We start from the raw sequence: 27,873 nt of genomic DNA, 5'->3' as shown, positions 1-27,873 counted from the left end.
TCCTGGAGTGGCCTAGCCAGTCTCCAGACCTCAACCCCATAGAAAATCTGTGGCGGGAGTTGAAAGTCCGTGTTGCTCGGCGACAGCCCCAAAACATCACTGCTCTCGAGAAGATCTGCATGGAGGAATGGGCCAAAATACCAGCTACTGTGTGTGCAAACCTGGTAAAGACCTATAGTAAACGTTTGACCTCTGTTATTGCCAACAAAGGTTATGTTACAAAGTATTGAGTTGTATTTTTGTTATTGACCAAATACTTATTTTCCACCCTGATTTACGAATAAATTCTTTACAAATCCTACCATGTGGATTCATGGATTTTTGTTCACATTTTGTCTCTCACAATTGAAGTGTACCTCTGGTGCAAATTACTGACCTCTGTCATCATTTTAGGTGGGGGAACTTGCACAATCGGTGGCTGACTAAATACTTTTTTGCCCCACTGTATAGTGTAAACAGAATTGGTCCTAGCACTGAACCCTGTGGAACTCCATAATTAACCTCAGTGTGTGAAGAGGACTCTCCATTTACATGCACAAATTGGAGTCTATTAGATAGATATGATACAAACCACTGCAGCACAGTACCTGTAATACCTACAGCATGTTCTAATCTCTCTAATAGGATATTATGGTCGACAGTATCGAATGCTGCACTAAGATCTCTGTGCTTGTCCTGCTAGACGAGTCCACTGTCAGAGGCCATAAGAAGATCATTTGTAACCTTCACTAAAGCTGTTTCTGTGCTGTGATGAACTCTGAAACCTGACTGAAACTCTTCAAATAAGCCAGATGATCAGTTAGCTGTTTGACAACTACTCTTTCAAGGATTTTTGATATGAAAGGAAGGTTGGAGATTGGCCTATAATTAGCTAAGACTGCTGGGTCTAGAGATGGCTTTTTGAGTAAAGGTTTAACTACAGCTAGCTTGAAGGCCTGTGGTACATAGCCGATTATTAGAGATAGGTTGATCATATTTAAGATCGAAGAATTAATTAATGGCAGGACTTCTTTGAGCAGTTTTGTAGGAATGGGGTCTAAAAGACACGATGGTTTGGAGGAAGTAATTATTGAAGTTAACTCAGAAAGATCAATTGGAGAAAAAGTGTCTAACTTAACATCAATGGTACTAAGAGTAGCTGTAGATAATATTACATCTGTGGGATGATTATTGGTAATTTTTTTTCTCTAATGATAAAAATTTTATTTGTGAAGAAGTTCATGAAGTCATTACTAGTTAACGTTAAAGGGATGGTTGGCTCAAAAGAGCTCTGACTTTTTGTCAGCCTGGCTACAGTGCTGAAGAGAAACCTGGGGTTGTTCTTATTTTCTTCAATCAGTGACAAATAGTAAGATGTTCTGGCTTTGCGGAGGGCTTTCTTATAAAGCAACAAACTATTTCTCCAGGCTAAATGATGATCCTCTAAATTTGTGATACGCCATTTCCTCTTCAGCTTAGGAGTTAGTCGTACGTAGTGAAGAGGTAAAATTATTAACAAAATAATCGACCTCTGTTGGAGTAGTATTCAGATAGCTGCTCTGCTCTATGTTGGTACAGGGCATTGAAGATGATAACAGTGGGTGGATTATATTCTTAAACTACCAAGTGTAAATGTGTGAACATTGGACAGAAAGCACTGACATGTAGAAAAAGTGCTTATGAATGTTATAGAATGTGCTTTGAGTGTTGTAAAACAACATGACTATTTACCATTTAACACGTTTATTAGACACACAAATATTTTAGAAAAATGCCAAAAACGTGTTTAAAACTATAGACACTATTTTGACATTTTTGGGCAATTAACATGGTCCTTATTCACACAGTGTGACCATAGAAATATTTTCATGCAACCTCCTCTGGCCTTGATAACATCTGGTATTCTGGCATTGTTTTTATGCACTTTGACAGTTTCTTTTATTAGATCCCATAGGTTAGCTGTCTGATTATCTTTGAATCCACTAAATTCCAGATTTGTTTAATAGTCCGGACTTTGACCTGGTTGGCCCATCAGTTCCAGCACTCCAGATTCCTTCTTCTGGGTCTCTGCACAGCTTTGAAGCCTGCTTGGGTCATTGTCTTATTGTTATATGAACCGACAACTGATCTGATCCTTCTGTGTCTAGTACTTAAAGCTTCAGTACATTTAATCAAACAGAATATTCAAACAAAAAGGCTATACTTTCTGTCCAAGAATGCAAGCAAATAGCTAATTTGGCATCTGAATCAAAAAATAATCATGTGCTTCATTATTTACTCTGTAAATTCATGGATAATAATAATACTAATACTTATTATTATATTTTAGCATTAAAAAAATTCAGATGAAAGCACCTGTGCATACTGGTGGATTGACCATGACAGAAGCATAAAAGGGATTTCTTACCAATACTGTTAATGTGGGACAGCTGTGGCCTAAATACTACACTGGGGGGCAGACTAATACATCTATCAGGTACTGCACGTGGCCAGGTTTACTCTGGGCTTAATGATGTACACTTAGATTCATTTCACATAGTCCTTTTTGTAGAAAGTTAAGAACCCACTGCCACCGAGAAAAACTCACCTCTACCAGATTTGTTGCAGGTTTGCTGCTTGTTAATTTTCTGAAATAATCTACAGAGGGTTACTGCATGTGGGAAATAGTTCCAACTACATCTTGTCAACAAATGCAAAGCTGCATCAGATCCACCAAAATATCAGTAGCTCACCGATATGCTGAACGCTTTAACAACATCACCAGTAATGCACTAATGCTTCATTTAGGTTCATTAATATAAACACTCTTTTTTGACTCTTTTTTGCATGGTGGCAGCTAATTGGTCAGTGCTGCTCCATACTCCTCCATAATCAATACCCCTTAGCAGAAAAGGGATGCATGTAGATCACACTTCAGATTTTACAGTAGATTTTAAGGCTTGCAATTCCACTCTGTAGACTGTTTTGAACCAAGGTTTTCAGTATTTAAAATCAATAAATCTCACAAAAAGATAAACAAAAAGACAAACATCACTCTCATACAGATCTATAGACTGGTGACAGAAATTACACTAATGCACCTGAAGTATGTTTGTAGTGTGTTACCTTTGGCTTTGCTGTCTCCATCTGCTTTCTGTGAATCTGTCGTGTTGGGAGGGGCGGGCTTTGCAGCAAGGGGTATTGATGGGATTGGCTAAAATGAAGCAAACCATACAGATGGGAATGATTTATCAGACATGAGTGGACAGTGTTTGGAGGCGCGTTGTCTGTTGAACAGTGTGTCTGAACTGAAATGAGTGGAATAATCCAAACAGCTTTCTTTCTTTTTTTTTCTTTTTTTTTTTTAAAGGACATCGGATGGACTGTGTTGCTAATTATGAGATTAATAGTTACGGATCATAGGACGCAGCAGGAAAGAAGAATGACAAGTGCTTCAGTCACAGGCAAGAAAAACAGAGCATGAGGATAAAGAATCCTGAGAAATGTTTGAATGCCAGCAACAATGAGGTGCTAAAAGGAATAGGTATGAATCAGTTTTTAAGGTTTTGGGGGTTTATTTGAGTCGGGTCGGGTCGGGGGGGGGGGGGGGGGGGGGGTCCCTAAAAGGTGCAATAAGTCAAAGTCAGACAGTAGTGTTTGAGGGATGATGAAGGTCACATGAAGATACCTGAAGCTGTGAAGAAGACTGTGGGAGAACATGTGAAATGTGGTGGTATGTAAGGAGTGGAGGAGAGTGGGGGAAGCTGAGCTAGTGATAAAGACAGAGTGTGAAAGCTGTTGTGAAGAAGAGAGAGAGAGAGGCAAAGTTTCAGAAAAACAATAAACGCTATACTAATTATTCACTGAGCTTATGCATCGAGTTGTTTATCAGGAGCAGGCTGGGATTTACTCTTTCCATATTTGAGAAAATTATACTTGACAGGTGAAGGTGAAAGTTCCGGCTTGGACTTACTGTGATGATAGCAACAAGTGTGTTCATTAAAATAAACATTAATGTAGGTATGGTCCTTCAGTGTCCACAGTAATATATGAGCCTCATGAGTGTCAGACTGAACAGAAGAGCTGACAAGCTAACATAAAAATAATCATTACAGATATGACTTGAATCACACATGGGGTGTCAACCAACAGAAACATACAGCACACTAAGATCATGTAATAATACTGTCCTAATATAATCCTATCATGGCCTGATGTTGTCAAGATATGACACAATATTTTCGCAATGTGATACTTTTAGGATAGAATATTGTGACAACATGATACTATCACAATAAGACATGATACTATTACAGTACAATACTGTCACAATATCAAGATGTGATATTATCGCAGTAATATAAGGATTTGATGTTGTTACGATATGGTTACCAGAACGAAGTCAAATAACATAAGGATACAAAACTAAACCACTTAGATACAATCCTGTCATGTCACAATAATATTATGACACACTGCCCTCAGTAATGCATGGTATTAATCAAACACTCATTCTGTGATGCTTGATACAAGGAAATCCACAATATCGTGATTTCTATAACTGCAGGAAAAATGGGGGGGGAGAAACGTGTGGCAGCTCGATTTATGGCAAGGAGCTTTTGCCTGATGTCTGCCATTACTGTGGTGTAAATCACACTTACGTTTTCGTTCTTCTCCTCTTTGTCAGGGGTTTGCACTGAGTGCCGTTTTTTGTAAGAAGCATCTTTGAAAATATCTCCGAAGCCGACTCCTTTGATCTTCTTGGGCTGGGCAATGCCTCCGTTCCCCGGAGTGGGCAATGGTGAGGTGGGTGTGCCAATGCTTTCCGCTCCATTTCCATCTGATTGAGACAGAGTTTGAGTTAACAGGGGTTCATTTTACTATTACTGTAGTACTTTATAAGACACCAGAAGAGTCTGTTTTCAGCCGCCAGTCAGTGCTGCAACTGTGATTTACTTCTTAAACAGGGTATTCCATCTCAAATCATAGTGGGGCTTCTGCTTGACCATCACAATAATAATACTTTTAAAGTGAAATTCTTAGTTACAAAGTCAAGGAAATGCTGTTTTCATTCAACTTTCATAGTGAATTAAGCACCTATGACAAGCGGTACCATAAAAACAAAAATATCCATCAATGGTCTAATCCAAAGCCAGGGAAGATTAAAATCAGTCTCAGCTGAGCATGATTCATTTAGGAAGTGTTCAGATTAAAACTGGTCCTGACCTCTTCTCTGTTCTCTGGTCACAAATCTAACAATTGCATGCAGTGTAGATCAGTCATAGCTAGCTGGATAGTCATTTGTTCGGCTTCATTGCTAACGTTATCACTAGCAAAGTCATATCCCGGTAGAAATGCTAGTTTATCAGCTTGCCAAATTACTTCAGCAGCTAACATGATCCATGTTACTAAATTCTGTACAATATGAAATGGTGTTGATAGTTGAGCTAAGCAGCTCTGTCAGTAATGCAAAGATTTACCTTTCACAGTGACAATCAACATAAAAGGTAGTCACCCAGCTAGCTGTGGTTTAGCTACACAACATATCTGGCTTTTATAGTTTCATAAAAAACGTGTTGACTCTGCTCTCATTGTCCTACAGTACACACACACACACACACACACACACACACACACACACACACACACACACTCTGACTGATAGAACTTTCCTCCAATACGCTCTCATATGAAATACTTGTTTACTACTGACTGCCATCAATCTGTGGATCCTAAATTGACTTTTTTTTTAAAGAGCTTCTGTATCTCTCAGTCATAGAAGAACCGGGCAGAAGGCTTAAAAACATGCAGCTGTAGACTAAACAACTTAGCCTACTGGCTTGTTGAGGCTTGTTTCAGACGGACTGCATTCTAAACTGAACGGCTTCATTAACTGCACTTAATTCTACTAACAATGGAGTAATGACCTTTAAATACAGAAACAACACAGCTTAACTAACAAGCTCTAGATTTAGAAAATAACTAGCAGTGTTCACTGTGTCTGATGAATGTTTGCTGATGGCCAGCTGTTTGGTTGGTTTCTTTACGGCCCCTTCATTCACTGCTGGGATCATTACACTTCGGTGTGTTTTGCTGTGTAGCAGTGTGCAAAACAGTGAAAACCGAGTGATCTCCTGTTGCTTCCAACTTTCTCTGATCATTTTATTGTGGTTAAAATCATATCACACTCCTACCTCCACAGCTCTGAGGTATTTCTCCATAAACACTATTGTATAAGTGGTATTTATGGTTTATTAAATGATTAGCACACTGACTAAAGACAAATTACACAAAGTTAGTAAATTCAAATCCAAATGTTTTTAAATTCAGCTGCACCCTTTTTTAAAATTTTTACCAGTGTCATCTGCTCTGCTGGTGTCATTGGACTCTCCGATGTCTCCCATGGGCTCCAGCTCTTTGACAAAGTTGGAGGGAAAAATGCCTGATTTACCGTTCAAGGTGCCGCTCCACCAGCCCTCTTCTACCTGTGCACATGTCAAATAAAGCAATCAGTCCTGATTGTGTAGAGAGATTGAGAGGTTCAGTCAGAACATTCTGATGCCATGAGGGCAACAAGAAAGGTCCAAAGGAAAAGTGAAAAACTTTTCCCACAGCACAACCACTGACATCTCTCACTTGCCAAAACGTGTCTGCACTGCAAAACCATAACATTCATGTAACACTACACCTATACACAAGGAAGCAGTTAGACTAAAAAATATCTTCAATGGGGCCTGGTGTCTGTGAAGGTTCTCAGTCATCCAGGTCCTCGTAGTCAAAGGAGCTTGCAAAGAAAAGCGTCTGGACTTCTTTAAGTTACTTGAAGACGTTTCACCTCTCATTGGACATAGATGGCTTCAAGCCATCTATGTCCACTGTGAGCAACCATCTTTGAACAGAGGCGGTGGTTTACGACACCAACTCTCTGCCATCTATAATCCAGTTTTGAGATCCCTTCCCAGACGCCTTAACGCCCACTCACATCCTGGGCCATCTGATCCCAGGAATTCGCATGATAAGGTGGGGCCAGGTTTCACAATGAACTCACCCGAAACTCTGGCTGATTGGGACCCACACCCAGTTTCACACCTTGGCTCAGGCGATTAGAGGATCATCAGGGGGTCCTTTTGTCCCTCTGTGGGGGGATACTCCCACTAGGTTTATATCTGGGACTCTCCATCATTTGACCTTAGAACTGAAGAAGCTTCTCGGATGAGAGGTGAAACGTCTTCAAGTAACTTAAAGAAGTCCAGACGCTTTTCTTTGCAAGCTCCTTTGACAATGCGGCCTGGTTTTTCACAGTACCTCTTCAGTGATCTCTACGATGTTTCCAACTTTCAGCTCCAGCTCGTCTTCGTTCTGCGGTTGATACTCAAATAGCACCTTGCACTGTCTCTTCTTAGGCTCTGAGAAGAAGAAGAAAAAAAGCAGACCTGCGTTTGCTGTTTGTAAACCTGCACGTCTGCAACGTAAAAGTAAGCGATGCAGGAAAGCAACAAAGGCATGGATCCAGCCAGTGGGATGGCCTTTAATGAAAAGCTCGCTCATAAGAAACTCTTCTACAAGGTGATCATACAGCATGAAGTAGCCCCGCCCTATTGATCAAGCAGAGCTGTGCAGAATATTCAAAGAATATGGATATTCACATAGGTCATTTAGTGAAATGTTTTTAATCAACCTTAGAATTCTTATTTTTTTCCTAGAAAATATAACTTCTAATAGAAAGGTGCTGCTAGTAGCATTAGCCTTTATTTAATAAACGAATGGTTTAACCAACTTACTGACAGTATGCAACATTTTAGAGTTTAAATTACCGTTTATGATTATACATTTAACTGTCTTTTAAGATACCAAGTAATCATTGATTCAAATAGTCCAGTACATTGGCCAATATTTTATATGAGACTATCCTCATAACGGTTGTATTTGTTTGTTCTGCTTTTATTTACTTGTTTACACTCTTGCCCAACTGTCTTCTGTGTTTGTGACATCATTTATATGTTATAAATGCAGCTCAGCAAACAGCCAATATTGGCTAATAACAACCAACCATGGATAAAGAAATCAGTCAAGCTCATATGAATTTGTGTTCTTGGCATCACAAAAAGTATCAAAACTATAAAGCCCAAAGACTGTATATCAAAGACAATGTAGCAACTGTGACCTCACACACTGGGTTTTATTTTTTAAAGCTGGAGCCTTCTCCATCTTCTCCAGGCGTGACAAGGGGAGGATCATACTGAGAACTGAGAACCCAAAGGATATGGCACACTCAGCTAGTCAACTCAATCAGAAGGTGGGTCTATCCTATTCTCTACCACATTACTTTCTGACCTCGTGCTCTCCCTGCCTGCTCTGTGTAGCTCGATGTGGTTGGACACTGAATAATATCATGAATTCAGTTAGGCCATGCATGCCATCTCCCTCTGGCTCATATGTCGTTACACTGAGTTCACTGTGGTTGCAGAGCAGGACAAGGACTACAAGCAGCACAATATAAACTCCAACAACATAAACAACCCTCTGTCACAAAAAGAACCCAAAGAATACAGATTTATTTTCTATTACAGTTTTTCAATTTATAATAAATCAAAATCGGAATAAGAACAAAAAAGTGGAAATAGATTGAGCTCTACGCTTGTTTCTAATTCATTTTAATTCACCACTCAGTAAATGAAACCTTGATGGGTCAGCTGGCACAAGCATTTCAGCTTTACTTAAACTACTTCAAGGTTTTCAATATCAGTGTCTCAGGGCCTTTTTGAAAGAATGACCTAAACAGGTGGATGCATCGACGCAGTCTCTTCTTAGTGCTCTGAGGCTGCCTTTACCTGCCTGTAACATAGAGCTGGGCGATAGAACGATAACGATATGTATCGCGATATAACTTTTACTCGATAGAGAAATTAAGCTATCGCGATAGACCTCGCCGCTCTTGTCCTCTTAAAAAAAAAGGTCAGCCGATCCAAATTAAGTAGCGCAGAGCCGAACCATCAGCGTCACGTCGCGTGACTTGTTACGTACAGCACAAGTGCCAAGCCGCACGTGTGTTTGTTTGGGAAGCAGCCAGCGGGTAATGGAGCCAGCGCGTAATGGAGGAAATGAGTGTGCCGACTAGAAAAATCAACCGAGCGTGACCGAAGAGAAAACAGATGATGGTTCCAATGCCGGAGAGATTGTCGAACGGAAGAGCCAAAGAAGTTCCGTAGTGTGAAGGTATTTCGGCTATTTCATGTCTGACAAAAAACAGAGTAGCGTGCACTGTAAATTGTGCCGAAAGCAAGTCTGGAAATACAATAAACTGGTGCATGCGTCACACTGTGCGCCACGTTATTGTTTCGGTGAAATGAATTTCTACAATACTGTTACTGTTAATTCTACTCTCTGCAGTGTTTAAATGCTTACATATACACACAGTTACTGTCCGTCCACACATACGACTCTGTTCTGCTTCTATGCCCCAGCTTTGTTTACTTTTTCCCACCGAGGCTTCTAGACTTCTGATTGGCCAACATTTCTGCACGGTTAGGAATCTAGCGCCACCTGCTGCTTTGGCATGTTCATAGCAGCGTTTTCCTTCATTTCTGCCTTTATGTGTGGACGGGATTATTTTTTAAAACAAAAACGGAAAATCTCCGTTTTCAAAAATACCCGTGTACGTGTGGACGTAGCCTCAGTCTCTGACTGGAAGCGCTAATTCGTCATTCGGCTTTTGTCAGACTAAAGTAACTGTTAAAACTGTTTGAAAAGCTCAGCTATACAACAAGGAGAGATTGAGAATTTCCTTTTAGTTCTCAGTTTATTTGATACTGACAAAAGTTAGTCAGTTTTGTCTGTTCTTCTGCAAAACAAACTAAGATTTATTTTTAGAATTAATACTTTGTTTCTAAGTGGAATTGACAATTTAGTAGTCTGTTTCATTTGTTCTATTTTGAAACTTAAACGCTTTAGCGGCTGCCTTTTGTGTAGTTTGCAATATTTGCCTTTATTTATCTGAAAAAGTCTCATGTTCCTTAAGTACATCTACCCTGTTGAACTTATTATGGGAAATAAATATTTAAATAAAAACAAGCTGCTGATTATTTCACATTTTACTTGTGAGCAACGGCACATTTAAATCTTACAAATATAGTTATTTGGCTTATATCGTGATAGATATCGTTATCGCCTGAAATGAAAAAAAACATATCGTGATATGAAAAAATCTCATATCGCCCAGCTCTACTGTAACATGGACACTTTGAGCTCTCCACTCAGAAGAATAGATAGATACATGCAGAAGACAAAGATCTGTATTCAGTTAAAGACCTCTGAGCGAAACGAGACACGGTGAAGATGTGGAACGTACAGCTGAAATAATAAAAGGAAGCATCAACTTCTCTTAACCTGCCAGATGCTACATGAACAAGTTTTACCAGAAGTCCACGTCCTGGACACCAAGCACTTTAAAGTCTCATTCCCTCCAAACATTCAAACACCAAACTCGGGCTCCTTACTCTTTGAAGCTGCGGGCACTGGTGGCTGGAAGGCACCGGTCGGGATGCCAAGAGTGCTTATTCTCTGGACCAGGCCGGCCACGTTCCCCACCTTCTCTCTCTTCTGAGGCTGCTCTTCCTTTGGCTCATCTGCTGTTTGACTGCCCTCTTTAGGGTCCTTTTTCAGTTCCTATGAATACATATACAAACACATACATACATACATATATACATAAATGAGTAACAATCACACACCAAGGCAGTTGGTAGTAAGTGGGAAGCATTTCTTCACACCAAGTTTAAGTAATAATCTAGTACTTCACTACTTAGAGATCAACAAACTGAAGCCATTTTGTAGGTGTCTGCTTATGAATTTTACAACAATCCACTGTTTATTAAACGGAACTTCTTGAGCTTTTCTTCATTTCCTGTTACATAAATGTTGTTACGTTGGTAGACATTGTTGTTGTAGATGGCCAAAGTTTCAAATAATGAGGTCCGCATATGAACAAGTAAATCCTGTGAGACAAGACCTCAGGTCAAACACATAGTTTCACACAGTTTTTTTTCCTGCTATTGGAAGCAGGCATTGCTAATATGATCTCCTCACAGATGTGCCACCCATGTTCTATTCAAATCAGTTTACAACTTTACAAGGAGCAGCCATCAGGAAAAAAAAAATATGAAGGAAGTAGGGCTGCTCAATTAATCAAATTTTAATCTAAATTACGATCTCGGCTTTCAACGATCATTAAAAATGACTGAGCCGATTATTAGCACCTCCCTCGTGCTTTACTCTCGCGCTGCTCCGTGTGGCAAATCAAGCGCGCCTCTCTGCGTTTCGAACACACATCACAACAATAAAGAGGACTCGAGGGAAGCTCGGAAAGCTAAGTAGAAGTTATTTAGAGAGAATAGGATAATGGCTGCTAAAGAAAGAATGCCGTTGGTTGAAAAGAGAGATAAAACGACTTCAGTGGTGTGGAAACATTATGGGTTTGCAGAGTCAGACGTGGATTAAGTAGACATAGTGTGTAAACTTTGCTACGGTGTCGTGGCTGCACCATGGAGCAACACTACAAATTGACATACCTCAATGTCAGTTTGATGCAATTGTGCATTGTGTGGCTACACAGCTTGCCTTGATGTTTGGTTATTTGTATGCATAAATATTATGCAGTAATATATGCTGCCATCTTCTGTTTCAGTCCATTATTACACTCTTAAATCCTACTACTTATTCCTGCATCTTATGTGATTTTACAAAGCTTCAAACGATTTTGAGAGAGAGAGAGAGAGAGAGAGAGAATCAAATGGAAATGTACTCATGGCCAAGATTTTATTTACTAAAATAGAAGTTTAAAATCTGAACTCAATGGAATTCTCTTAATTTCTTTTCTTCTCCTTCTTACTGCAGCAAAAAAAAAAAAAAAAAAAAAAAAAAAAATCACAGTTTGGCCATTTAAACAGCTTCTGAATGTGTTCTGAAAAACTCTCAACATACAGAACCCATGGATGTGAGCCACGCAGGATGAAAGCGGCTGAGACAGTTCCAGTGTCACCGAAAGGGACAATAAGACATTAGGTTCCATTAGGTGGAAATAAAAGAAGAAAAAAAACAAACAAAAAACAGTGTGTCAGTTTCACACAACATAAGGGGAACTGAAACGTAATCTAAAATGTTCAACGTGAAACCATAAGTATGGAAACCAGTATCAGCCTGCAAAGTAAGACTGTACTACTTACAGCTGAATGTAGCAATTGCTAATGATCCCAACCACGCCACACAGTCGGGCTATAAAACAGCTGCCACATTCTGCCTGCCTGGGAAATTCCCTGACAACAGCACGAAGTCCCGGTCACACCTTCACTAAATACTGTCACGAGTGCACAGATGAAGGGACACTAGCCAGCATGCTGAGTAACATTGCTTAGAGTTTTCAATGTATTGTACCATTTATCGCAAGAAGTACTGAGGTGTAAACTGGTAACGAGTCAGAACGTTTTAACAACAACTGCAGATCATCACCAAACAACTACTACTACACCAACAACAAATGCACCAACAAAGACTTTTGTTTTACTAAAGCATACTGAATCTCTGATCCACCTCTTAGTGTGTGTACAGGTGGCATTATTTCAAATGACAGCATCTGGGCCTTAAAACTGAAGCCAGCATAGAAACGCAGAGAGGAGGTAGCGGATCCAAAAGCAGCTCAATTCCCAAACACTTAGTAAAGTTAAAACTTTAAAGCATTAAAAAGCAGGGCACCAGTCACAGCTTCTCTATATAATCGAGTCTGTGCATGAAGTATGTCAGGCCAGTTGATTGTGCAGCAAATACAAACAGAGGACTAAATTATTGCAAAATTTGACTCTGCGCTGCGGTTGATGAAAACAATTCTGTTTTTCCTCTTCTCTCTTGGTGCTTAAATTTGAACCAATGAGTCTTTCACAGAAAAACCCCCGCAACAGAAGCTTAAGTGTGATCACACTTTTAAAGTTCATCAAAGCTTCAATGCACCAACTTCCCACATTTAACATAAATGAAAGCAACTTAACTGTTCGGAGGAGTTTGGACTGTCCTTGGTGGGACTGATCTGGAGACCGCCACCCCACAGGACTTTAAAGCTGTGCTGGTTAAAGAGTGAACAGTTCACCACATGCTTCCTGGTGCACAGACACTCACTTTACTATTCTGCAGAAGAGGAAGCCCAGCTGTGTGTCTGCCTCAAAATATATATACATTTTTAAAAAAGTTTCAGCTCCAGCAAGCTGAGATATGACAAATGGAAGAAATGAACACGATGTACGCTGCTTCAACAACACCTCTCCTCTGACCTCTGCTGAGAACTTAAAATATGTGACCTCACACAGCCAGAGTATTAATTTGAGGGTTTGTTTTTTTTTTTTTTACATTCACTGTATGAACAAACATCTTCCTCCAGCAAAATCAGCCATCCAAGCAGCCGTCTCTGTGCACTTTCGTCTACTCAACAACTCTTACAGATGCTGCACTGAGTGCACAAGTTTGAATTTATTTAGGATTTTTTCTAATCCACAAAGGGTCACAATTATTGGGTGGCTGTGGCTCAGGAGGTAGACAATCAAATCAGAAGGTCGATGGTTTGATCTCCGGCTCCCATAGTCTTGCATGGCCAAGTATACTTCAAAATACTAAACCCTAGGTTGTCCCAATCAATCATTGTGTGAGTGCATGTGTCAATTCAAGGACACATCCGGGCTTAAAAGGAAGTGCTGGTATAAATGTGTGAATGGGTGAATGAAGCATGTAGCAGAAATCGAGTAGAGAGTAGAAAAGTGCTATAAAAGTACAGTCCATTCAACATTATACATAGATTTGGTAATATGCATACATCCACACAAATATTTAGTTTGACCAAAGGCTTTTGCTAAGCATCAAGTTTCTGACACAATTCTGGCTGGATATCTGAGCACTCTCCTTGGCTGCACTCAATTAAATTGGAGGCCTGGACCCCAATTTGTAAGTATAGGACGCAAATGTTGAAAAAGGTTGAGGTCGGGGCCTTGGGAAGATGATTCCAGAAACCAGTTTTGACATGCGTTTGGAATCATTGATGTGTTGGAATGTCCCAGTTATGTACAAGTTTCAACCACCCCTCTGTTAATTTCAAGCAAAGTTGAAGAATTGGAAGGTAGTCCTCCATTATTCCATCCACTCTGTGCAAAGCAAAACAGTCTGAGAGCATAATCCTACCACCTCCATGCTTGACAGTAAGTACAGTGTTCTTAGGTCTGAAACCCTCCTATCATTGTTTCCAAATAGCTCAATCTTTGTCCTGTCTGAATATAAAACATTTCTCGAGAAGGCATTTGTCTGTCTATGTGGGAAATTGCAAATTGTTGATTTTGGAGTAGAGTCTTCCTTCCTGGACGGCAACCCTCAGCCCATGGCTATGAAAAGCTTACTCAATATGCAAACCAATTTCCTCTCATCTGAGGATGACAGTTTTCCAAAGTCTACAAGAAGACCCAAACAAACATTTACTTATGTCCAGTTGTGTCCAACGGATAATCTTGCAGTTGTTAGAAAATGCCTTTGAAATGGCTGTCCAAAAGCCCCAACCTCAATCCTATTGAATATTCCTATGCCACCAAACCAACCAATTTAAATGAACTGCGTTAATTTTTCCCAAAACGTGTAGTCAAATATCCAACCAGCATTGTGTCAAAAGCTTGTCGATGGCATCTGATCAAGTTGCAACTTGCAAAGGGACATTAAACCAAATATTACTGGGATTTAAGTATATATTTGACCCTCTGCAATAAATAAATTCTAAGCTGTGAACCCACTGCGAAGGTCATTGAAAGCCCAAAATTTCCATGGCATTCATGCCTGTGATGAGTGTACATAGAATTTTGAACTTTAATTCTCAGCTGTAGACTGTCAACAAATATTTTACATTTCCTTATACAATTGACTTAAAAACAAAAATAATGCATAGATTGATTTTAACTAGAAAAGAATTTCCTGATTGTGAAATTCATAGATTATGGTAACATTTTAAAAAGAAAAAAAAGGAATCAATGAGTCTATTTGTTGTAAGTAATCGTTTTTGTGTCAGGAAAACAGTGTTTTTAATCTATGAGCTGAATTTAAATGACTTTCAGCTCATTATCAGACAGTCTTAACGCATTTATCCAAAATGAAACCATTGCTATCAGTAAATGTTACAGACACTTGTGACCATAATTGACTGTCAATAAGTCCTTCCCAATGAAGACAATGAGTTTCAAAAAAGTTAATACTGCGAGAAGCTGCCAACAGATAGGTATCAGCTAGCTAGTACAATGTAACCTAAAAGTCTGAGACCATACAGTTGTATTCCATTTACAAAAACACAAACACTTTCAGAGCCTGAAACATTTAAACCAGTAAAACCAGGAGAAAGTGAATAACTGGAAGAGAGAAGCTTCCAAACCCTTCACTACCCATACACAAAAAATGATCAATTACAAAATTCCTTAAAGCATTCCCATTATTGTGAGAGTCTTTCATTTAGCCAACTTCCTTACCATGCCTCAGTTTCACATCCCTCCGATCACACAAGTATGACTCCAATTAAAGGGAGGAGGAAGAAGAAATGCAATAAGTCATACCACTGTTATGTCATAAGGAGCAAAGTTCAACAGCCAGCAGGCTCCATAGAGGATTAAATACCTGAGCACAGTGACTAGACCAGGCTGATTAGCAGATTACCTATCACTACATTAGAGCTGGGCGATAGAACGATAACGATATGTATCGCGATAGACCTCGCTGCTCTTGTCCTCTTAAAAAAATAAATAAATAAAAAAATAAAAAAAGGTCAGCCAATCCAAATTAAGTAGCGCAGAGCCGAAACAATCACAGCCGCAGCGTCACGTCGCGTGACTTGTTACGTACAGCACAAGTGCCAAGCCGCACGTGTGTTTGTTTGGGAAGCAGCCAGCGGGTAATGGAGCCAGCGCGTAATGGAGGAAATGAGTGTGCCGACTAGAAAAATCAACCGAGCGTGACCGAAGAGAAAACAGATGATGGTTCCAATGCCGGAGAGATTGTCGAACGGAAGAGCCAAAGAAGTTCCGTAGTGTGAAGGTATTTCGGCTATTTCATGTCTGACAAAAAACAGAGTAGCGTGCACTGTAAATTGTGCCGAAAGCAAGTCTGGAAATACAATAAACTGGTGCATGCGTCACACTGTGCGCCACGTTATTGTTTCGGTGAAATGAATTTCTACAATACTGTTACTGTTAATTCTACTCTCTGCAGTGTTTAAATGCTTACATATACACACAGTTACTGTCCCTCCACACATACGACTCTGTTCTGCTTCTATGCCCCAGCTTTGTTTGCTTTTTCCCACCGAGGCTTCTAGACTTCTGATTGGCCAACATTTCTGCACGGTTAGGAATCTAGCTCCACCTGCTGCTTTGGCATGTTCATAGCAGCGTTTTCCTTCATTTCTGCCTTTATGTGTGGACGGGATTATTTTTTAAAACGAAAACAAAAAATCTCCGTTTTCAAAAATACCCGTGTACGTAGCCTCAGTCTCTGACTGGAAGCGCTAATTCGTCATTCGGCTTTTGTCAGACTGAAGTAACTGTTAAAACTGTTTGAAAAGCTCAGCTATACAACAAGGAGAGATTGAGAATTTCCTTTTAGTTCTCAGTTTATTTGATATTGACAAAAGTCAGTTTTGTCTGTTCTTCTGTAAAACAAACTAAGATTTATTTTTAGAATTAATATTTTGTTTCTAAGTGGAATTGACAGTTTAGTCTGTTTCGTTTGTTCTATTTTGAAACTTAAACGCTTTAGCGGCTGCCTTTTGTGTAGTTTGCAATATTTGCCTTTATTTATCTGAAAAAGTCTCATGTTCCTTAAGTACATCTACCCTGTTGAACTTATTATGGGAAATAAATATTTAAATAAAAACAAGCTGCTGATTATTTCACATTTTACTTGTGAGCAATGGCACATTTAAATCTTACAAATATAGTTATTTGGCTTATATCGTGGTATATATTGTTATCGCCTGAAATGAAAAAAACATATCGTGATATGAAAAAAATCTCATATCGCCCAGCTCTACACTACATAGGATTGTGTGATGGTGGGGAGAGGAGAGAAGAGGGCAGCAGTTCAGGGACTCATTTTCAGTGCATTAGCTGTGCAGAAGGAGAAGCAGTCAGATGCAGACAGCACGAATAAGTAATAAAAGGTGAGTGAGCTACATTAAAACCACAGAGCTGACTGACGGCTAATCCACAGCTGTGAATTAGCTGTGTGTGAATGTGTGAATGACTGAATGTAGTGTAAAGCGCTTTGGGGTCCATAGAGACTAAGTAAAGTGCTATACAAATACAGGCCATTTACTACTAGTAGCAGCATCACCCAAATCCAACAGCAAAAGGTTGACCACTAGCATTAATCAACCAATTTAAGCCCTCGCTAAATCAGAGGCCACTTTCATCGTTCACAGTCCAAGCTCATTCATAATGACAAGCCACAATAGGAAATTCTCTATTGGAAACCAACTGTATCCGGGCTGATCACCCTAATTTGATTCAGCAATGTAAAGTGTGCCAAAAATTGGCTCAAAAAGCAAGTTATCCCAATACATAGTAGGTGGGCAGAAAACAATACTCTTGGCTCTCCAACCATTCTTTAAACGCCTCTGAGTTTATCTTTGCCAAAATGCCAGAAAGTTGCTGTGCTATCAAATGCACTAAGCAGCACTTGTTTATTGGTGGCTGTAAATTCATTGGCTCATTCAAACTGTGGGAATGATTTACCCGACCACTGGAGAAATACTCAGTGAGCTTTACTATTATCATGCGACATTAATGTAATAAATTAACATTAGTGGAACTTTCCAGACACTACACTGTGAAAACCCAAGTCAAGAAAATGTAAGATCATTATGTGGCAATTTGTTTAAGCTATCTATGTAGCACTTTTGCTTTATTTCTATATTAAAATGTCTAGTTTTACTGCATTACGAAGCATCTTTATAGCCAAGTTTTAGCCTCCATGGAGAGTCCCTGGCCCCATTAGCAGTTGTATGATGGGTACATTTTGTAATTTATTATTTACCTTAAGATTAATTTTGATCCTGTCAAAAGGCTTAAAGGCAAGGGAGAGCCGTTTAGAGTTACAGGATTGCTAGTGGAGGCCCAGATAACAGTTAGCTGTTCACTAGACAACTTAACTGTGTTCGACCCATTGGCAATATCTTAGAAATATTATGGCTACATACTATTTTATATTGCAGTATTACAACTATCTGATAAACACCACTAATTAACAGACAAGTATTGTTGTGTTACAGAAACGGTTTGGAAAATGGTTGAGGCTGAAAAAACTGGTTACATTGTATCTTTTATATACAGGTTATACTGTGTTATCAGTGTGTGCTTTAGATTTGAAGTAGTGTTTACGCTTTAAGAATGACTTTGCAATTGGCAGTTCCTACATTTCACTGTTAAAGCAGCACAAAATTATCTCTCAAAGAAAGGTCATCATAGACCGGACACAGCTCTGCAGACGACAGTTTAATAACCAGTTTCACTCCAGAAAAGGAAAAAAAAAGTCAACACCCCAATCCCGATACTGCTCCTCTGCATTTGTTTCTATATCAGATTGTTTGGTGACAGACTGAAGTACTACTCAGTCTTATTTTTATCTTTTCATCTAAAAAGGAACCTTTGTAAGGGTTACAAATCTTTAAATTAGTATTGCAGTGTCGATACCAATGCTTTCAGCTCAGTGGTATCTGTTCCTTAGAGGCTAAGGCCAGACACATAAGGTACAACAACAACAAACTTTTTTATAGAGCACATTTAAAAACCAGCGGTATACCAAAGTGCTTAACATAAGAGACAGAGAAGTAACACGAGAGGACAGAGGTGCTTTTAAATACAAGATACCTCACATCCAATGTTCCCTCTAAGCTGTGCACGTGCGCAATTGCACACTGCTGGCACGGTCTCTGCGCACAGAAAATCTGCATTGCGCACAAAAAAAAGAAAAAAAATTTTTTTAACCTGAATTGAAATTAAAACTTAAACAATTCTGTTTTGCAGTGTTAGTCAGTAAGTGACTGGCTGCTCCCGTATGGGATAACAACGATGCCAACTTATCCCATAGTCCAGGCAATAATGCGATTCACATTCGTATATATGCAGCTAATCAACGTCGTTGACAAGCTATGACAGCGTCCTTATGTGCCGACACCAGTGTTTTAGCTAGCAAAGCAGTGTGGCTGATGTGAAGTGAAGCCACGTTAATGACAACGTGTACAACCATTAGATATGTGAGCAGGACAGACGGAACAACTGACGGAAAAAGTGTGGACTTTATACCAGTTTTTAAATTGTGTTGATAGGCTACGTAAAACCAGAGTTATGATAAAAATATATGCAATGTTTGGTTTGCTTCCTGAATACTATCGTTGTTTATATTTGCGGGAAGAAACAGTAAAAACAGCGTTTTATAAGGAAAGCGCTTGAAAGCGCTTGAAAGCACTCGCCGCCTGTGAGCAAAAACAAAACCAAAAAACCCCCACCCTTTCCTATTGGTCGAAAAATGTATCATGTCGCCCAATCAAAAAATGATATGCCAACATGGCATTTAGTTGTTTAGGAAAGGGGGGGAGTTTTAGGAGTGACGGCGGTGTTTTGAGATGTGAGCGATTTACGACGTTTAGCGCAAATCTTGTGTTGTTAGTGTGTAGTGTGGTCAATAGTTTTGTTGTGTGTGTCAGAACAATGAGGCGACTACTGAATATTACAGGTGTTACAGGAGTGATACATCTCCTGTTGTCAGGCCTGCAGGTATCAGGTTGTTCTCCTTTATCTCATAGTGGACAGAAATTATTTTTGAAGTGGCACAAATAATTTGTGTGGCATCAAATTTGATGCAGAACACCTGATTGTTCTGTAAATAGTTTTAAATGTTTATTTAAAAAACCGCCTTGGCTGCATTTTTAGATAAACAGCTGCAAAAAAACTTCGTAATTTGCATAACTCAGTTACTTTGTTGAAGAAGTAACTATATAATTAATTGCCCAACATTGGTTATTACAGAGTTACATGACACTCTCCCAGACCACAGACTCATACTCATAATACAAGTCAGGGCTTTATAAAAAAGAAAAAAAAAGAAAGAAAGTTGTGTTTTCAAAATTGGAGTTGAAGTGTTTTTTTTTTTGGTTTTTTGTTTTTTTTAAACTTCCAATAGTGTTAACATTAGTGGTGCAATGGATCACGGTTGATCCGTAATCCGAACCGATCCCACTCCACGGTTCGGTACGCACGTGATCCGAAGATTCGAAAAAGAAGAAAAAAAAGTATGTGTATGGTGCGTGTGGTGGGTCTGTCAAGCGATAGTTATGGCCAGCGCTAGCGGTCTAAGTGGAGGAGCAGAGGCGTTTGCGGTATTTAAGCAGCCCTTTGCTGCCCAATCCGACCGGGCTAAAGCTATTACAAAAGCTATTGGGGTGTTTAGCTGCAGATGGAAGGCTGTATTCCGTTGTGCAAAACAAGGGGCTTAAGCTATGATGAACGTGCTTATGCCATGCGTTTGTGTTCGCGTCCACTTTAGTGCCAAGATCCAAGCATGTATGAGCTAGAAAAGATTTAAGTCGTGGCTGAACTGTCCCAGGCATCTACTGTTGCCCCAACTACTACAAATGGGTGGACCTCCAGGGCAACGGAAAGCTACGTGACCGTGACAACTCATTATATCACAGCAGAGTGCGATATAATGAGCGGTATGTATTATTATAGGGTCTATCTTACAATATAAAGTGCCTAGAGGCGACTGTTGTTGTGATTTGGCGCTTTATAAATAAAATTGAATTGAATTGAGTGGTAGATACAAAGACCTGTACTGCCCTATATTGTACCATAATTTATTTATTTTTTATAAGTGCGTGGAATGAGTCTTGAGTTGAATGTTTTTAACAGGCAAAAAATACTTCAATAAGTAAATAAGTAAATGTTAAATTTTTGTCTTTTTTCGCTGATCCAAAAATGTATCCGATCCGTGACTTAAAACCGTGATCCGATCTGAACCGAGAGATTTTTGATCCGTTGCACCACTAGTTAACATACTACACAGGTCATGAACAAGATTTTTTTTAAATTTTCATTGTAAGTGGGCTAAAGCAGTTAATTAAAAGTAGTCTATCATAAATGCTGTAATTTGATTATTTTAATAAACCACGTAACTTGGATGGATTCAATGCTGGCGTGACCACAGTGCACATGTCTGCTGTTGCTCACAGTGGTCCAAGGGACCGCTCAGGGAGTTTGTGTGTTCGCTCAGACACATGAAAAATTAGAGGGAACATTGCTCATGTCTCTAAAATAATCCATCAAAATGATACCAGGTCAAGTTACCCCTTTAAACCTTTATTCCAATAAAAAGGTTCTGCTTTTCCAAAACACAAATCTAACTTCGCAAAAGGAATTCTGTAAACACTTTCTGATCTTTAGTTCTATCCTTTCTATTCTAAAATGTTTACATCATTCATCAAAGTAATATTAACTAGAAAAATTAGCATTTCCTGCGAAAATGCAGTGTGGATGCTTTAAAGCTGAAGCTGTATGCAAAAACTAGCTGAAAAGGCTGAAAAGTTGCAGAAATTGTAAAAACTTTGCAGAAGCAAAGGAACTTTGCTAAAATGGAATAACTTAGCAGAACTGCAATATCTTAGAGGAAACATAATACTTGGCAGAAATACAATAGCATACCAGAACTTAGCAGAAATATTGTAACTTACCAGAAACATGATAACTTCTCAAAAATACAAGAATTTAGGAGAAATAATATAAGATAACAGAAAGAATGTATTTAGCCAAAAATACTTAAGCATTACAGAAACACTATGATTTAGAAAAATAGTACAACAGAGCAGAAATACTGTGATTTACCAGAGACACTGTGTTGAACTATGAATATTGTAATTTTAAATCAATACTATGTTTCAGCACAAATACTATAATTTGACAGAAATACTATAATTTGGCAGAAATACCATGTTTCAGCACAAATACTCTGGTTTAGCACAAATATTATAACATAGCAGAAATACAATTATATAGCAGAAATGCTATATTTAGAAAGAAAAATATAATATAGTAGAAATAGTATGATTTAGCAGAAATACTACAATATAGCATAATAACAATGATTTAGAACAAATACTATGATTGAACAGAATAGTAATAACTTAAGTGAAAATACTGGAAAATGTAAGATGACAAGCTGAAAAAAAAACGGAACATGGTTAAGTTCCCTCAAAACTAACTGTTATTCACCTGTGAAAAAAAAAAATAAAGAAATAAAAATAAATTTAAAAAACAAGAAGGAACAGCCAACAGATACACACAAAATCAAATATGTATACACAAATGCACAGAGAGAGAGACACACACAGAGGGTCTATGCCAGTCAACCAGTCTGAATATATTATATTTTTTCCAACAATGAGATGCTGCCCTAAAGAGGGTCTCTCTCTCTCTCTCTCTCTCTCTCTCTCTCTCTTTCTCTCTCTCTCTCTCACACACAAGATCCAATTCAGTCAACCAGTCTAAATATATTGAATTTGAATCTTACAATGAGATCATCCCATAAAAAGGCTTTCTCTCTCTCTCTGTCACACACACACACACACACACACACACACACACACACACACACACACACACACACACACACACACACACACAGGGAGAGAGAAGCAAGTTTCATGCTCAGTCAAGCAGCCTGGGAGCTGCTCAATTTGAATCCACCAATCAGAGAGCCTGTGCACTTTTTCCCGCCAAAACAGGTGCACGCAGCACAAAGAGACACAGGATTTTTGCAGTCTATTTCTCGTAATGACGACTCCCCTCAAACAAATGACCATAATTTCCTAACCGTAGGGGCTAGAACGGTCATTCTTACACCGTTTTGTTCAGAAGAGATGGGGGAATCTTAAAGTGTTGACAATTTATCATTAAAATATGAATTATTAAAGATATTTGACTTCTAATGCACCATAACTGAGTAGAGCAAAGCAAAAACTGCCTTGACTTGCCCTCAAACAACGCTTTCTAACTCTAAATCTATTTGGAGTATCGATATCATTCTTTCACCGTAAGAGACAGCAGGCTTTGGTGAACAATCATGGAAATTTTCAGGTCTCTGTGGAAATCCATTAAAAAGATATGACGAGAGAAAAAAGTGGTTCATTTCCAGAGTTTGAAATCTGAAGAAATCTGAGCGAAGGACAAATTTCCTACTCTCAAACAAGTCTAACTCATTTCAGAACGGCAATAGGTGAGAAAAAAATTCTTGAATTGTGAGCGTCAGGAGTGTCTGAAGATATACTGGGACAAGCCTTATGTCTTAACTTTGCTTCGTTAAGGAGATATGACGATTGGAATATGCCTCTCATTACAGAAATCAAGCGGTGATTTTGAACAAGCTCTCCATTGACTTTCTATGGAGAGTTTTGCGACTTTGTGTTGGTCTGAGGAGATTTGCCAAAATTCTATAAATCCCACAACAATGATAGTGACATTTTCGGAAAGCCAGCAAAAATACCTACGTTTTGATGTATAATTTGTGGAAGTTGAGTGAAAATTGAGCAAGTAGCAAGAAGTTGTTCGGACATGAAGAGAAGACTGCAAAACCTTCAGTGGCACACTGGAAGCCAAGTGCATAGCAACCATAACAACGCATGTATTTTGTGAAAAATCACAATTTTGCAACTGAAAACTTTAAGAGGCATAAAAGTAAAACGGTAAAAGATTTGAAAAAGCTGATTTATACCTGAATAGCCCAATAATTTGAGAACATTTTAAAGTTTGAATGCTTGTTCTACGTGAAAATATGAGGAAGTAGTTAAGTTTCGAAAACAAGCAAATTTTAGCAGAATTGCAGAAGTTTCCCATTCATTTCAATGGGACAAATTAAGCTTAATATTTTAAAAAGTATAATAGTGAAAAATACCAAAAGACATAGCACACATTAGCAGAAATAGCAGAATAGTTTAAAATTTGAACGGTGAAAATCGACTGAAAATTGTGGAAGTAGTTAAGTGCCAAAAAGTGTACGGAAGTCCCAAGAGGAACTCAATAGTGTGGATGCTTAAAGCATCCACACAAATATAAAGCACAAAAATTCTTCTGTGTAGCAGACTGCTATACTCTGATAATGCTCCCAGTTTCAATAGGATTATCACTAACAGTGTGATAGACAACACGGTTAGCTCTACTCCAACAAACAAGCTGCAATTTGATATAAGCCAGTTGATAGATGAACACTAATCTATCTCTCACCTTGACAAAGTTGTCGGGAAAGAGGCCCCTTTTCCCATTGAGGTCCCCCTCCATCCAACCATCCTCCTCTACGTAGCGCACATTTTTGATGATGTCGCCAGGTCGCAGGGTCAGCTCGTCATCATGGAGCGCGTCATAATCATACTCCACCACAACCTCTACTCCAGACAAGGATGATGAAATGATAAAGAGGGGGGAAAGGCAGGGGGGGAATGGATGAGCCAAGATGAAGTCCAAATTTAATGAAAAATTGAAAATTCGATACTTTTGTAAAATTGTTTATTACACATAAATCTCTTAAACACCCTTGAGTGAAATATTTAACTGATACATTTAAAGGATTTAAAGGAAAATATCACTACTATCCCATAAAACACACACACACACACACACACACACACACACACACACTAAAACGTTTAATCTCAAAAGTTAAAATTCTTATTTTGAGAAATGTGGCGAAAATAACGATGGCTAACAGTCTAGTCTTGTTTTTTTTTTCTTTAAACGTTTAAATAAAATGGTAAAAGTCACAATTATTAGCTAAATGTTCTCACTTGAAAAGGGAAAAAAAAAAAAGAGAGTCCAAAGTTCATGATTTTACATCAATTGGGGGGGGGGCGGGGGGGGGCGACAAACAAACAAACAAAAAAAGAAAAAACAAAGCAAAACACCCACACTGGCACAAATGGGCTTCCATAATAATTCAGAAAGAATGTGATTCTATGAATGTCTGGTCCTACCAACAATCAGTGTAATTGGCAAACTAAATGATTTATGCAACTTCAATGTTTCTATCTACATCTGTAATTGCAGGATAAGCAAGATTTTTCAACAGAAAAATACTACACATTAAAAAGTTTAGTCTGAGACCAAACTGAAATATATGAAATATGCTCCACACACCACAAAAAAGACAAAGGAAAAAAAAAAACAATAGCCACAGACTGTACAGACTTCTACCGTATACTGAAGCGTATTTACTGAAATAAAAAAAATTTAAAAAATAAATAAAAAAAAACCACACTTATGCTGACACATGAATACATGTTTGATTATACTGACTGAGTGAAAAGAGTGCTCTTTCATAGTCAAAACCAAGACCTTTAACAACTTGCCTTACAAAGCAATTACTTTGTATAATATGGAATAAAAATATGGAAAATATGGTGCTGACAACTGAGCTTCCAACATCTGTGCACAGCTAAGCTAACAGAGTTTTTCACAGATGTATATTCTAGTTGTGGCAGATGATTAAATAGACAATCATTGTCACCCTTTGGTTAGTGAGGTCTTGTTGTGAAGCCTTGAGCAGAGCAGATGCAACACTCATGGGGTGGATCTGACATACTTTACACTCATAGTTTAGTAACTTGTATGTCCACTATAGCATACAATGCTTCATCCCCCTTATTGACTCTCACAGGATTGTGTTTTACTAAATAAACACCACAATGTTTCCACTAAGAACAGAAACTAGCAACTGAGCCCATGAACTCATCAGGAACATTTACCCAGGATTGAAAGAAGAAGAAAGAAAGAAAGTGTACTTTATTGATCCCCGTGGGGAAATTCCTCTCTGCCTTTAACCCATTCACTCAGTGAAGCATTGGGCAGCCATTGGGCGCCCGGGGAGCAGTGTGAAAGGACAGTACCTTGCTCAGGGGTACCTCAGGGTAGCTGTTCAGGGGAATCGAACCCCCGACCTTCCAATCATGGGGCCACCACTCTACCTACTGAGCTATCCCTGCCATTTATAACTCAGCCAAAGGCCATCACTCATATGTAACCAGGCTTCTTTATATAACCAGGGGGGATCTCCTCCTTTCTTGCCACACAGAAAGAATGCAGATTTGCCCATCTTTTATATACAGTCTAGTCAGTTCAAAACGTCATACATAACCGTTACAGTTAATGTTTCTCCTCCGCAAATATTTTATTGGCTATATAACATTTAATATCTGAGTAAAATAATTAGCTCAGTTTCTTTGATTAACTCCAACTTCACAATCATCTGCTAAAGATGGTGATGAAAGTAGTTAGATGGAGACATTAGTCCTCTGGATATCTGCTACAAGCTGAAGGGCCACTCCAAGTCCATCAGAACACAGGAGGACATCGTCAGTGACGCAGGTACACAAAAACCACAGCCAGTGACCCAACCAGGGGGCAAAAACAGGTCCAGGGCTAGCAACTGAATTTTAATGAAGTTCTATTAAAATATGAGTGTACAGTAAGGTTTAAAGGTAGACGTGTGGCCACTCTGACGCTGCTGTTAGTTTCAGCCTCTGAAGTAGACCTCTTAATGGCAGACACTATGGCTTGCTGTGCAGCACAGACTGTACAAGAGGTTACACTGCCCTTAATAGCAGATATGTGGGTCTGTGTATAGCACTTCTACAGTTTGTATGCAATACTTTTGTATTAGTTTTGGACATAGCTTGTCACTAATTTAACTTTTGTCAAGATACAGTCACCTCTGGCCCCAAAATGCCAATATGGCAGCAACCAAAACACTAATACTAACATACCAAGTTTCCTTGCAGAAACCAATGATGGATATCACAGTGGTTACAGACATTTTTTTTATCTTTTAAGTACATGCTATGACTGGTCCCTCCAATTGCAGTATTTAGCAACAAACTGACACGAAAATGCACAATAAGTAAAAGGAGGTCAGAAAAACAGATACTGAGAGGCTGCCTGACTGAATCCAGCACAGCAGGTTGAACTGCTTCCGACAATAAACAGTCTTAGGAGGAGTGACAGGTTGTGAGGTATTCCAGCCACACAGGGTGGCCTTTTAACTCATGACTCATAGCGGAAAGGCTCCGCTGACATGGCTGAGTTCGCACCAAGCAGAAACAAAAACATGCAGAATAAGTAGAGTTTCCTGACCAATGATCTCACAGCAGCTTTTCCCCTCAGCATCAAACACCAAGCAGAAGAGGAGGACCAATGAGGTAGGTACGATCTCCTTAAACGCCTGCTGGACAGCCTCACTGATGGAAACACTTACATTGCACCACAGAAACCTAACCAGGAATTTTTAAGGCTGATCACCAACAGATATGATTCGGTTGTCCATTTACTGTTATGGAAAATGGTCAGACAAATACCAGATTCACATCAGCCTCCTACTGATTTGACTAAAAACAGCAGGGACCATACTGGTAGATTTATGTTCACTATCCCCAGTTAGAAGAAGTTTATTTCCTGTTAGGCCTGCTCTGCTGACACTGCTAGAATGACACTAGAAAGGCTGATGAGATTTGTTTCATGAGACTGCAGTATCTCTCCATGCTACATCTTATTTTAGTCACAAGAACAGCTGTAGGCCACACCACCCAAACTAATTTCTGCTGCAGTTACCTCACTGCATTTTCTGCTTTGTTAAAACCCAAATAGTTTACTACCATGCACCCCTTGTGGGTCTGTTTTGCTTTTTCCACATCACTTCATGCTGCATTCCTATTGGCTGGCTAACAAAAGTGTGTCTACCAGCATTAACCATGTGGATTGTTATCATAAGTTTCTGACATTACAATTCTTCTACTGTACATTTAGAGTGCCCCAATTGCCTGCT

General features: G+C 39.0%; 1 protein-coding gene across 3 annotated transcripts in view; it reads right to left on the bottom strand.

Moving 5' to 3' along the window:
* The window catches only part of cd2ap (CD2-associated protein), a 103,005-nt gene that overhangs the window by 52,475 nt on the left and 22,657 nt on the right, over positions 1–27,873 (bottom strand). For all 3 annotated transcript variants that reach the window (XM_080882921.1, XM_080882920.1, XM_080882922.1), the window contains exons 2-7: positions 24,288–24,445; positions 10,455–10,623; positions 7,264–7,364; positions 6,314–6,443; positions 4,620–4,798; positions 3,085–3,172 (exon numbers count right to left, since the gene is read on the bottom strand). In XM_080882921.1, the coding sequence (XP_080739047.1) occupies positions 3,085–3,172; positions 4,620–4,798; positions 6,314–6,443; positions 7,264–7,364; positions 10,455–10,623; positions 24,288–24,445 (825 nt within the window). The remainder of the gene's footprint in view (positions 1–3,084; positions 3,173–4,619; positions 4,799–6,313; positions 6,444–7,263; positions 7,365–10,454; positions 10,624–24,287; positions 24,446–27,873) is intronic.

This window comes from Rhamphochromis sp. 'chilingali' (assembly GCF_963969265.1).
Source record: "Rhamphochromis sp. 'chilingali' genome assembly, chromosome: 5".
Taxonomy (NCBI): domain Eukaryota; kingdom Metazoa; phylum Chordata; class Actinopteri; order Cichliformes; family Cichlidae; genus Rhamphochromis; species Rhamphochromis sp. 'chilingali'.
The sequence above is the reverse complement of the archived record's forward strand: the minus strand, read 5'-3'. Positions and strand labels throughout refer to the sequence as shown.